Here is a 13,309-nt window from a genome sequence, read left to right on the forward strand (position 1 = left end):
CTTGATGTAATCAGGTAAAGCTTTGAATAGAATGGCTGGGCCTCCCCTTAGTGAGAGACTCTTACTGTCTTTCAGAAGTAAGTAGCCTGTTATGAAGTGCTTATGAAAAAGGATGCAAGAAAATGAATTCTGCCAACAATCTGAGTGAACGTGGATGTGGATTCTTCTCCAGTCAAGGCTGCAGACGAGAATGCAGTGTAATCCAAACTTTGACAACAGCTTGAGAACACAGCTAAACCTTCCCCAGACTCCTGACTGCCCATTAATCTATGAAATAATAAATGCATATTTGTTAGTTTTAGCCACTAAATTTGTGGTAACCCGTTTCTAGATTCTCCAGAAAGATATGTATGCTCGGAATCAGCATCCAATATTCAGAGGGTGCCCAAAAAAAAATGTATACACATTTGAAGAAAAGAAAAAAACTGTATTAAAATTGTAATACTCAACATATACCAATAACAAAAGATGAATACAAGTCATGTGTATACATTTTTTTGGCACCCCTGGCATGGTGCTGTTTCTCCAGTTGCCAGGATTCACAGGTGCATGAATCAAGAGGTGGAAATGAGAGTGTCAACACTCACTCTTACCCCTAATAACCCAATAGCAAAATTTCTGTTTTCTGTTCCCACGACCTGATGTTCTGCTGGCCTGGAGATTATTTTACAAAGGGAGGAATGCTTCTACCAGGAGACACAGCAATGATTCCGTTGAACTGGAAGTTAAGACCGCCACCCAACCACTTTGGACTCCACATACCTTTAACTCAGGACGCAAAGCAGGGAGATACTGTGCTGGCTGGGGTAATTGTTCTTGACTACCAAGGGGAAATTGGACACCATGATGGAGGTTAGAAAGAATACGTCTGGAATATAGAAATCCCTTCGGGAGTCTCTTTGTATTACCATGGCCTATGATTTATGTTAGAAACAGTCTGTTGTACTTCTCCTATAAATCATCTTCTATGGGGAAACTGAATCAAACAGTCATAACACCAAGAGCTTACAGAAAGCTTTTTAAATTTTTATTAGTGTTAACAAGAAAATGATGACAATTCCCTTCTTTTCCCAAACCGTGGTCACAGAGTAGATAAAATCATGGTCTAGTCACACTCCACTAAGGTGAAAGAAACTGGTAATGAATGTAACATGACTCATTTTTCTTGGGTAGCAGTCTGTCTATTTCTAGGTCACCACCGCGAGCTCTCATTATGGGGAAAGTTAAGGAGCAGAACTTGACCTCAAAATATAATTCAAAGAACCAAAATATAACATTTCAATCATAGGGACAGTATCCTATTCCATGACTTATTTTTTCAGTAGTTCTTTTATATTTACTCTACTTCTAATGTTAGAAATAGAGCTCTGTGCCTTAACGCTGTGATTTTAAGATCATCCATAAATAATTTGCTCTAGTAATACATGTAAAACTAAAGAACACTCCTTTTATAAATGTAGTCAGCTTGACTTCAACTTTGCTATATACTAAGGTAAGTTACCCATAATGATCTTTAAGAAATTACTTGGACATTGTCCAACTTATTTGTGTAAACATTGGAAATATAAATCATTAATGAGATTGAGATGATGATGATGATGGCAGCTAAATGAGAAATCTCTTTAACTATGGGAGACTAACATAGCTATTTCTTCATTCAGTTTTCGGAGTGGTGGAGTTCGCTGTGATAGGAGAACACTACCAATCTTCTCTTCTTTATGGACTGACTTATGCTACTTACATTATTCTCAACATCAGGGCTAGCTTGAAAGAACAACTTCACCTAAAACTTCATCAAGAGTAACTTAAAAACAAAATATTTCTCATGATTTATTTACCATCTTTCTTTCACTACATTCTAAAAATTATGGCAAAAGTGAACTGAAAGAGTACTTTGCTTTTATAGCATTTTCATATGGACATGTACACGTCCTGCATGTAAAAATAGAGCATATAAACTTTCTTTTGCATTTTAATAGCATCATTAGCAAGAAAAATTCTCCCACCTGTTTATTTGCATCCCAGCTACTGTGATTAAATCTGGGTTATTTTATTACAGTAGTCAAAGTACCCCTACAATACACAAACATATCAAAACATTACACTGAATATGTATTATGTCTTAACAAATTTGCCTTTCTATGTCTATATCTTGTTTCTATACACAGGGACTAAGAAATTTATAGATCTAATTTGTTCTTTTTCATTTTTGTATGGTACCCTGTTGTGTCAGTATACATAATTTCCTTCTTCATTTTATGATTGATGGGCATTCGTATGACTTCCCAATTTTAGCTATTAAGAACAATAGTAGCATACACATTTTTACATGTACATCCTGGTACACATAGACCAAAGATTCTCTAGTATAAAAAATAGGAGTACAATTAATGGTCTTGGGATATACATCTTCACTTTAAACACATAATGCCATAACGTTACACAGAGTTGTTTTATCAATTCCCAATCCTATGAATAATGTAGAAAATTCCCACTGCATCATCAGACCCTTTCCAAAATTAGAAACATCAGACTAATATTTACATTTTTATATTTATACAAAGTATTATTACACTTGTATTACACTTTAACATTTCACAATATTTTTCTCTTCTAATTTCAAATTTATCTTTAGTTGGACAAGTTTGTGTTACTTTTTTCCCTTTATGTGTCTGTAATTTCATATTCATTTATTCATATCACATTTTTGTATGTTTATTGATGTTCCATTATATAGTTTTATAACCTTTCTTCTTCATGTCTCAAATATTCTCTTGTTACCAGCAAGTGTTATTATAGCAGAGATATTTCTTTTAATTCAATATTATGTCAGATCACTTTGAGAAAATATAATTACTTAGAGGCATGTTAGTTCTGTTTAACAAAACCTAAAAGGGGAGACCACTTCATGGACTGTGTAGAGGGGTGACCTACTGTGCTGTGCACCTGAAGCTCGAGCTGAATAATATTGATTGTCAATTATAACACAGACACACACACACACACACACACACACACACACACGCATATATACACGAGGCCAGACAATTAAATTCACAAACTCATCCTAGAAAAAGTGCTACATACCTCATTGTTGAAGATCACTACAGTCACTTTCGAAGGACTCCCCTTGGGAAGCTATGCACCGACACCAGTGCCTAGTCCACCCTTCAAAGCAATTCTGGAACTCTTTTTCTGGAATGGCCACCAGAGCTGTTGTCATATTACCCTTTGATGTCCTGAATGTCATCAAAATGTCTTGCTTCCTTTCAATATTTCCTTTATCTTCGGGTAAAGAAAGAAGTCATTGGGGACCAGATCAGGTGAGTAGGGAGGGTGTTCCAATACAGTTATTTGTTTACTATCTAAAAACTCCCTCACAGACAGTGCCATGTGAGCTGGTGCATTGTCGTGATGCAAGAGCCATGAATTGTTGGTGAAAAGTTCAGATCGTTTCGTCTGTTTCACGCAGCCTTTTCAGCACTTCCAAATAATAAACTTGTTTAACTGTTTGTCCAGTTGGTACAAATTCATAATGAATAATCCCTCTGATATCAAAGAATGTTAGTAACATCATTGCAACAAGTTCACAAGCTCCATTGTCTTGGGATGTGGAGTACAGCATAGGGAGTATAGTCAGTGGGATTGTAACACCTATATACGATGTCAGAGGGGTAGTAGATTGGGGGGAAGGGGTTATCACTTTGTGAGGTCTGTAAATGTCTAACTATTACTTTTTTTGTACACCTGAGACTAATCAAAAAAAAGAAATAATCTGTATTTTTTAAAAATTTTACATTAAATACAATTCAAAAAAAAAAAACTAGAAGGACTAACGAAAAAATGTTGAAATTGAAAATGAACATACAACATTTTCTATTAAGGTATTGTCCCATAGAATACAAAAGTTCTTTCAAATTATGTCTATGAACCTAAAAGTTTTGTTTCTCTCAAAGAATTTAAAATGCCGCAGTAGTCTCCAGGCGATTTGTCTTAGCTTGCTATTTCCCAAAATTAGAATAAATGAGTGGCCTGAGGGAAAGATAGTTGAAATCACCATGAAAAGCATCATGACCTGATACTGCTGTACCTTAATGAAGACCCCATTTGCTAGTAGAATGGAAATATTATAAATGATGAAGAGGAGGAGGAAGCTTGTCACCATTTTCATGGCCCTTCTGTGAGCCTCTGTGCTAGAGTCCCTCCCTGTCAGGTTGAGCTGTAAGTTCTTGGTGTGTCTCACCAAGGACAGAAATAAAAGAAGCAAAGAGATCAGCGACAGGAGAAAGGGGATAACATAGGTCAAGCTAAGAGAAAGAATTTTAAGATAGAAAATTGTATTTACATCTAAATGCAGAGTCATGTTTCCTTCAGATACTCCGTAGATATTCATCCACCACTCACTAAGAATATCCTGCATTAAGAGGTTAATAGGCAACAGGAAGAAAGACCCCAGGAAAAGCCCAAGAACCCCTCCGTTCACTCTCCACTTCAGCCAGATGAAAAAGAAGTGGGAGAAATTGGCTATCTTAAGGAAGTAGAAAATGCTTAGGCAGGTGGCAAACCAGGTAGTTAAGTGATTAGTTAGTGTCCAAAGAACAGTCACCACTTTTGCTAGATTAGTGGTAGCATACAGATGTGGAAATAACCCCATTATAAATACATCCAATAGTATTACCCACAGTTGAATGATTCTGGACACAGCCAAACCAGTGATGATTAAATCGGCTGAGGAGACCTTCCCATTCTTGGCCCATTCGATGCAGTTTACCAGTCCAATGAACCCATTTCCCAGAATTCCAAAGATGAGTTCTCCTGTTGCCACAACCATCAAGAAGACCCTCATTCCAAATGACATTTTTATAAAAATGTTTCTAACGTTGAGTCTCACTGACAGCTTTGTAGTTAAACAGTTGCAGATGGAAATCCATTTACGATGCTTTCTGTAAATGTTTTCTTCATAATTCCAGAAAGGGCAACCAAAATTCTACCATGTGATCTAGTTTGAGAGAGCTTCACAAAAGAATATTTCGTTCTACTTATATTGTAATTCGAGTTCTAAACCAAACAGTTCTGTTAAGAGACACAAAGTTTCACGAATACCTATCGTATTATATACAGTAGCTACTACATAATTTCCAGAGTAATGATATCCACTTATCCTGGAACCAGCTGCAAATTTCCATTTGTGCCACTGACAGGATGAAGTCAAATACGCAAACATGCAAATATAAGAGAGATTATTTTCCACTAATTTGTACTTTCATCTTCCTGATCCATACATTTAAATGTAACTATTTTAAATTTTGAATAGAAATGGTTAGAGAAAATCTTTGTTATTCAGTCATTATTTGTTACTCATCAATAAGATCCTTTTACCTATCAAGTATTTTTGTTGATAAAATTTTATTTATAGAAATAATTTATTACAGTTATTTCTGGTTCAAAGAGCACAGCCATGTCCTAGAACAAATTACTAAAGATAATTAGTATGTGATATTGTGGAAACTAACACAGAAGTTATAAGTGGAGTATACTGAGAATATACATGAGGCTACAAATGCTGCAATGCAGAATCAATTAAACTTGAATTATTTAGAACTTATGAGGAAATAGAGAAACAAATTGATGTAAAGGTGTGTCAAATTACCAAAGTGATAAGAACAAGCTATGGCACACTTCTAAACAGAGGAACTTCTTTTGTTTTGCAATAACTTATTGTCTATTCCAATTGAAATGCTACTAAGTGACCTCCAACATATGTTTTCATCTTCTTTTGGGGCGATAGAGTGACTATATTTTCAGCCTCCTTTAATAGCTGTTTGTGGCAATGTGACTGAATCTGAACAATGTGTTGTGAGTGAAAATTATGGGCATCATTTACAGGTCCTTCCCCCAAAAAAATGTCCCTGGGCATATTCTTCATTTATTTTTTCTTTTTATTATTTTTTCTTAAAGTTTTAAAGTACAATTAGAAGGTTTATGATACAAAGTCCCCTCCTACTTTTCCATTAGTTTTTGTTATATTTATGTTTTAAAAAATATTTTTATTAAAATATAGCCAACATAATATTAGTTTGAGGTGTACACCATAGTTAGTCAACATTTACATACCTAAAGAAATGATCACCAGAATAAGTCCAGCAAACATCTGACACTGTACCACACTATCACAATATTATTGACTATATTCCCTATGCTGTATATTACATCCTCATGACTTATTTGTTTTACACCTGAAAATTTGGACCTATAATTAATTCACTTTACCTTTTCCCCCGTTTTTTAATTTTTCAAGTAGAGTTAACATTAAATATTATTTTATATTAATTTCATGTGTACGACATAGTGGTTAGATGTTTGTATAATTTAAGAAATGATCCCCCGACTAGTCTACCATATTTCCCCGAAAATAAGACCTTACCAGAAAATAAGCCCTAGCATGATTTTTCAGGATGACATCCCCTGAACATAAGCCCTAATGCGTCTTTTGGAGCAAAAATTAATATACGACCCGGTCTTAGTTTCCACCTGATAGTATCCACCTGACACTATCCATAGTTCTTACCATATTGTTGACTATATTCCCTATGCTTTACTTTACATCCCCATGACTATTTTGTAACTACCAGAGTGTACTTCTTAATCCCTTTTTCAGGCTGCCCCCAACCCCCTCCCACCTATCACATCAACAAATCTAGCAACCATCTGACACCAGACATAGTTATTACAATATTACTGACTATAATCCTTATGCTGTACCCTACGTCCCCATGATTACTGTGCAACAACAAATTTGTACTGCTTTATCCCTTCCCCTTTTTGCACTCACCCTCAAACCCCCTCCCATCTGGTAACTATTAATATATTCTCTGTATCTATGAGTTTGTTTCTGTTTTGTTTGTTTATTTTGTTCTTTAGATTCCATATGTAAGGAAAAGTACATTGTGTCTGTCTTTCTCTCTTACACTACACTCAGCACAGTATCCTCCAAGTCCATCCATGCCACCAGAGAGGGCAAGAATCTGTTCCCTTTCATGGCCGAACAATATTCCATTGTATATATGTACTATCTCCTTTTTATCCATTCTTCTATTGACAGACACCCAGGCTGCCTCCACATCTTGGCCGTTGTAAACAATGCTGCAGTGAAACACATGGGTGCACATGTCCCCTCAAAGTAGCATATGCGTTTCTTCAGATAAATACCCTAAAATGGGATTACTGGGTCCTTCTCTTTTTCCCTTGTTATAGCCTTTGTTTTAAAATCTATTTTGGCTGGTATAACTATGGCTACCCCAACTTTTTTTGTTTTTTTCATTTCCATTTTCATGAAATGTCTTTTTCCATCCCTTAACTTTCCATCTGCATTTTTCTTTCAATCTGAAGTGATTCTCTTGTAGGCAGAATATGTAAGTGTTTTGTTGTCTTCTTCATCCAGCCCTCCTGTGTCTTTTCAGTGGAGCATTTAATACATTTATATTTAAGGTAATTGTTGATAGATATGTAGTTATTGCCATTTTATTCAGAATTTCGATTTTCTTTTCCATCTTAAAGAAGTCCCTCTAACATTACTCGTAAGCTGGTTTGGTGGTGATGAACTCCTTTAGCTTTTTCTTGTCTGAGAAGCTCTTTATCTGTCCTTTGATTCTAAATGACAGCTTTGCTGGGTAGAATAAGCTTGGTTGTAGGTCCTTGCTTTTCATCACATTGAATATTTTGTGCCAATCCCTTCTGGCCTGCAAAGTTTCTAGTGAGAAGTCAGCTGACAACCTAATAGGAGCTCTCTTGTAAGTTACTAGTTGACTTTCTCTTGCTGCATTTAGAATTTTCTCTGTCTTTAACCTTTGCCATTCTAATTATAATGTGTCTTGGTGTAGGCCTGTTTGGGTTCATCCTGTTAGAGAATCTCCATGCTTCCTGGACTTGTATGTCTGTTTCCTTCACCAGGTTAGGAAAGTTTTCAGTCATTATTTCTTCAAAGAGATTCTCAAACCCTTGCTTTCTCTCTTCTCCTTCTGGTACACTATGATGAAGATGTTACACTTGATGTTGTCCCAGAGTCTCTTAAACTATCCTCATTTTTTGGAGTTCTTTTTTCTTTTTGCAATTCCGATTTGGTGTCTTCTGCTACCTTTTCTTCCAAATCGCTGATTCAATCCTCTGCTTGATTTAGTCAGCTGGTGATTCCTTCTAGAGCTTTCTTCATTTCAGTTATTGTATTCTTCACTTCATACTGGTTCTTTTTTATGGTTTCTATGTCCTTTTTTATGTTTGCTATCTCTCTATTGAAATTCTGACTAAGTTCCTTGCGCATCCTGATAACCATTGTTTTGAACTCTGTCTCTGGTAGACGGTTTGCCTCCATTTCGTTTAGTTCTTTTTCTGAAGTTTTCTCCTTTTCTTTCATTTGGGAAGCATTTCTTTGTTTCCTCATTTTGGCTGCCTCTCTGTGTTTGTTACTATGTGTTAGGTAGATCTGCTATGTCTCCCAGTCTTGGCTGGGTGGCCTTATGTCTCCCTCATTGTGGCCGGTGGGGCCCTGGCAGTCTCCCTGATCACCTGCTCTGGGTCCTCCACGAGTGTCCCTTATGTGGGTTGTGTGTGTTCTCCTGTTATACTTGAGCCTTGATTACTATTGGCACATCAGTGGGTGGTACTGACCCTCAGGCTGATTATCTGTAGGATTTGGCCACTTCCACAGCTTATAGGCTGCTGTGCGGGGGAGGGGCTTACCCCACTGAGTGAGATTTGCTACAGCAGACTCTGGTGCCTGTTGAGACTGTTCTTTGTGTATGCCATTTATGGGGCTAATTGAGTGGTGCTCTGCTCTGGTCTGATGCCAAACTCAAGTATGTTGGTTCTGGGGCCTCTTGGGGTAGGGGGGCTTTGGTGTAGCCCCAGGTCACCCATTGCCTGTGACTGGCTGAAGAGTACCTGGTAGGAACTACAAAGTGATCCATGGTTGGTCGCTGCCTATTCTGTACCTGGAGGCATATGGGAGAGGCCACACTGTGAACTGAGGACTGCTGCCACCCATACGTTGTCTGGGGTCACTCCACAAAAAGTCAGGACACTCCAAGGTCTGCTGCCAGCTTCAGGCTCCCGTCAGCTTCAGTCACTGATAAAACCTCCAGTGATATGCCAGTTAAGCGAGGAAGGGTCTTGGTGAGTCAGCAGAGTGGAGCCTCAGAGCTCATCAGGCCAATCATATTCAGGTTTGGCCTGTGGGGTTGGGCTCAACATAGGAAAGATGGTGCCTGCCCATTGCAGGAGAGAACCCCACACTGGAAAAATGGGGACTGTCCCTCCAGTCCTTGCCCCAAAGTTACACAACTCAGTCTCTCCCCATATGTCTCCAATGCCCCCAGAGTCTCCATCCCTCCACCAGGGTGAGTGCCTGCATGGGCCCTTTAAGAGGATGTCTGGGTTTCCCACAGCCTTCCATCCTACCCAGACAGTCAGAATCCCCACTGTTTTTCACAGCCAGATGTTGTGAGTACTCCTCTTCCCAGCACCAGTACTCTGGGCTGGGGAGGTGGGTGTGGGGCTGGGGTCCCTTGTTCCTCCATGGGGAACCTCTGTGGCCAAGATATTTTCGTCCACCACACAGAGGTTTGGGGCTGACCCGTTTCGCGTCTCTGTCCCTCGTACCAGTCTTGATTTGGTTTCTTCTTTATATCCTTAGTTACAAAACTTCAGTTCAACTAGACTTCAGATGATTCTCCAGGTTGATTGTTCTATAATTTAGCTTTAATTTTCATGTGTTCATGGATGGAAGCCCGCAGTTTATCTACTCTTCCACCTTGGATCTCCTCCCCTACCGTAGATCTCCTCCCCATGCATACTCTTCAGTAAGCCTTTCTTCCCCGCACCTGACCCCTCTGCTATCTGGAATGAAGATGACTCCAAGACAATCTTGGAAGCCATATATTCAAGATGGCAAACTTGTGTTCAGCCTGATTCCCTGGATAACTGCACAGAGAAGTCTCCTCCGATATATCAGTACTATTAAAAAAAGAAAAATACTAAATTTAGGTTGTGTATGAGTCACTTTATGTTTTGGAGTCTATTTGTGACAGCAGTTCATTTATTCAGTCAAAGACAGTAATTGGAACTGAGTATGGTAGATTTGCTTAGAGGATTTGAACGATGAAGAAAAAGGACCAGGAAATTTATGCCACCTGCAGATTTTATGTTGGGTTTTGTTTTCATTGGTTTTCCAGAACTAATGTAGTTTATTCATCCATGTATTTAGTCATTAGAGTACCATTTTGGCCCACTGTTGTATGGGCTGGCTTTTATGTCCTGAGGAGTCAGCAGGAAACAGGATCGACATGATCTGTGCATTACAGTGTTATATTCTACTGGGGTAGCACGTGATTGAAAAGATATAAATTAATCAGATGTGGGATAGATTTATCTTAAGGTTTAGATAATGTTGTTAAATTTTCTTAATACTAAGAATTAATATAGATGTGTAAATTCAGTTGTTGAACAAGGTTATACATTTCATTCTTATAACAGAACTTGCTACCAAATTCATGTCAACACACTTTCTATTTCATCATTTTCCACAAGATTATAATAAAACATATCTTGAAGACATTTCTTATAATTATTACATAGCTATCATAGATACCATGTTCATATATGCAGAAAGGTCATTGATTTAGGAACCATAATTTTTTACTATTCTTACTTTGAAGATAGGAGATTTGAGTATTCTTATCTGACGTTTAAAAGAAATTTTTAGGTAGCAAGACGAAGAGGACTGGCAATTCAGTGGCCTCGTGGTGGTTAAGGAAACTGAATAATTTGACATGAGTTTTTGATTTTAAAAAAGGTCTTCTTAATTAAAAAAAAATTTTAAATGATTTTCTTAACTGCATATGGAAACGTAATATTAAAAATGTCATTGTCATTTTTCTTCTTCATTCCTATCATAGAACTTGATTTATTTCTAGCTGTCACCTACTTATATTAAATACAATAATATTTAGTACAACTTATTGTGCATACATATAATTCTAAATGTTTCTCACTCTTTAATTTTTTTGTGTGCATCTTTTCTTAGCAACAATTCTGATTGCGCTCTATTATCCATGAAGAATTCATAATGGAATGTCTATCCAAACATCCATCCTCAGTGTGTGATTTAGAACTGAATATCCGTATCACCCAAAAGATTGGATTTCAAACAATAAAATCTAAGCACACTGTAGTATGTGTGTGATACTAAGTACAGTGGAAAATAGCAATGATTTCTAACATAATTTATCAGTCCCTAAAAAAGCATAAATATAGATCAAAAATTCTTCAATTGCAAGGTATATGTGAAATACTCATGGCCTCATAATCCTGAAGAATTTCTTACAATGTTTTGTAAAATTAGATTACTTACCTGAAAATAATAGTATAGTAACCTTATAGTCTTTCTTGTATTTTTCATAAACATACATACATACATATTTTTGTGATAAGCTTAGGTAAAAGATTTTCTAGGTAAATCTTACCCAATTATATACACATTAGGAAAAACAGTAGGAAGTACAAAATATTACAGACTCCGTCAGTTTGTTTTCTGCTAGAAGATACATGATGCCCAGCTTATTTCCTTTCTTTCAGCTAGCATTTCACCTGCCACAGAAATGACAGGAAGGCTTGTCTTAGTTTCTTGTTTCCCCAAATCAGGATAAATGAATGGCCTGAAGGATACAAGATTCCAAGAGCCTGGCAAAGCATGGAAAATGGTTTGTTCTGCAGAGTATAAGAACTCCAAACTGAGACGATTAGAGTCACAAAGTAAATAGCAAAAAGCAAGAGAAAGGAGATCACAGTTTGCATGGCTCTTATGTGGACCTTGGTGCTGGGATCTCGGGATCCTTTGCCACTGAACTGCGTCTTCTTGAGATGTTTCCACAGGGAAAAAATTAACAGCACAAACGATGTCAGGGACGTAGTAAAGGGTATGACGTTTGCTAGCGTGAATACAGTCCTATCTGAAAGTTGCACGATGTCCTGCAAATTGGTCTTCCAACTGATGTTTCCTTCATATTTATTCATCTGCATACTTTTATTTATATTTGTCACGGCAAGTTGAAAAACCAAGAAGACCAAAGTTCCCAACAGTATCATGAGAATTACTCTTTTAACTTTCCACTTCAGGTGAAGAAAAAGAAGGCTAGAGAAATTGGCTATCTTGAGCAAATAAAATATGCTGAGGCTAGTGGCAAGCCAGAGGTTAAAATGGTTGCTTATCGTCCAGATCGTTTGAAGAATAATTCTTTCCTCTATACTACGTAACGCTGGACTAAACATACTTGCATACCAATTTACTACTATTTCCCAGAGTAAACCAATCCTGGAGACCGCCAGAGCAGTGAGAATTCCATTAGCTGAGGAGATCTTTCGTCTCTTGATCCACTCAATGCAGTTCACCAGTGCTATGAAGACATTAGCCAAATTTCCCAAAACAAATTCTGTCATTAATAGGATGGAAAAAATGATCCGTAGTAAACTTATCATATCTGGGAGGACAAAAGCCAATCTGGGGGGTAAGGGGGAAAAGCCAAACCTAGTATCACTGCGCGAGATTTCTTAATATCCTCAAGTTCCTCCTGCACCTGGTTTCTAAATGTGCAGTAAAGTTTTTGTTTTCTTTTAAATTCTGAGATTAACGTCAAGATTAAGATAAAATTAAACTTATTTTGTTATTTACATCCTCTTGACATTAATTTTGCTTGATCTATCAGCTTGTGAAATGTTTAATATTTTTACTGTGTATTGATTAAGCATTTTGTCCATTTATTTTAAATTTGGTTCATTTAATTTGGTACTACATTTTAAAAAGCACTCATGCCCCCAATTATTGTTTCTTCTTAACTGTTGTTTTTTTTTATTAGTTTAAATATCTTTCTTTAAATATTGATGAATTTTGCCTTTAAAATTATTTAATCTGATATTAGTTTTACTCCACTAGCTTTTGTTTGGTTGAACTGTTAGTTCAGAATTCAGCTTCATATTATAAAGCTAAATAAATAAGTAAAAACATATTAGTAATTTAATTAGATAGAAGTTTATCTCTTTCTCACCTACAAAAATGTCCAAAGTTAAGTAGTTTGAACACACAGATGCACAACATAATATTAGGGTTCTGTCACTTACCAAGAAGAAAAGAATGAATATTGGAGTACATCTACAGTCCTATGACCATTGTATTCGTACCTCTTTGTCTATGTACTTTCAACCATTTTGCACTTATTTTTTTCAGATGTGACACTGATATATAGGATAAAATTTATAATTA

General features: G+C 36.8%; 2 protein-coding genes across 2 annotated transcripts; both read right to left on the bottom strand.

Annotated features, from left to right (window-relative positions):
• Positions 1 to 3,913: 3,913 nt before the first annotated feature.
• Positions 3,914 to 4,858, bottom strand: LOC148759038 (taste receptor type 2 member 42-like). The gene has a single exon (XM_088790008.1). The coding sequence runs from the start codon at positions 4,856 to 4,858 to the stop codon at positions 3,914 to 3,916; it is 945 nt and encodes a 314-aa protein (XP_088646134.1).
• Positions 4,859 to 11,628: 6,770 nt separating this feature from the next.
• On the bottom strand, positions 11,629 to 12,528 carry LOC148759039 (taste receptor type 2 member 46-like). The gene has a single exon (XM_088796378.1). The coding sequence runs from the start codon at positions 12,526 to 12,528 to the stop codon at positions 11,629 to 11,631; it is 900 nt and encodes a 299-aa protein (XP_088652504.1).
• Between the last annotated feature and the right edge of the window lie 781 nt (positions 12,529 to 13,309).

The sequence above is a fragment of the Rhinolophus sinicus genome, chromosome 1 (assembly GCF_057876585.1).
Source record: "Rhinolophus sinicus isolate RSI-liver-muscle chromosome 1, RSI-T2T, whole genome shotgun sequence".
NCBI classification, from domain to species: Eukaryota; Metazoa; Chordata; class Mammalia; order Chiroptera; family Rhinolophidae; genus Rhinolophus; species Rhinolophus sinicus.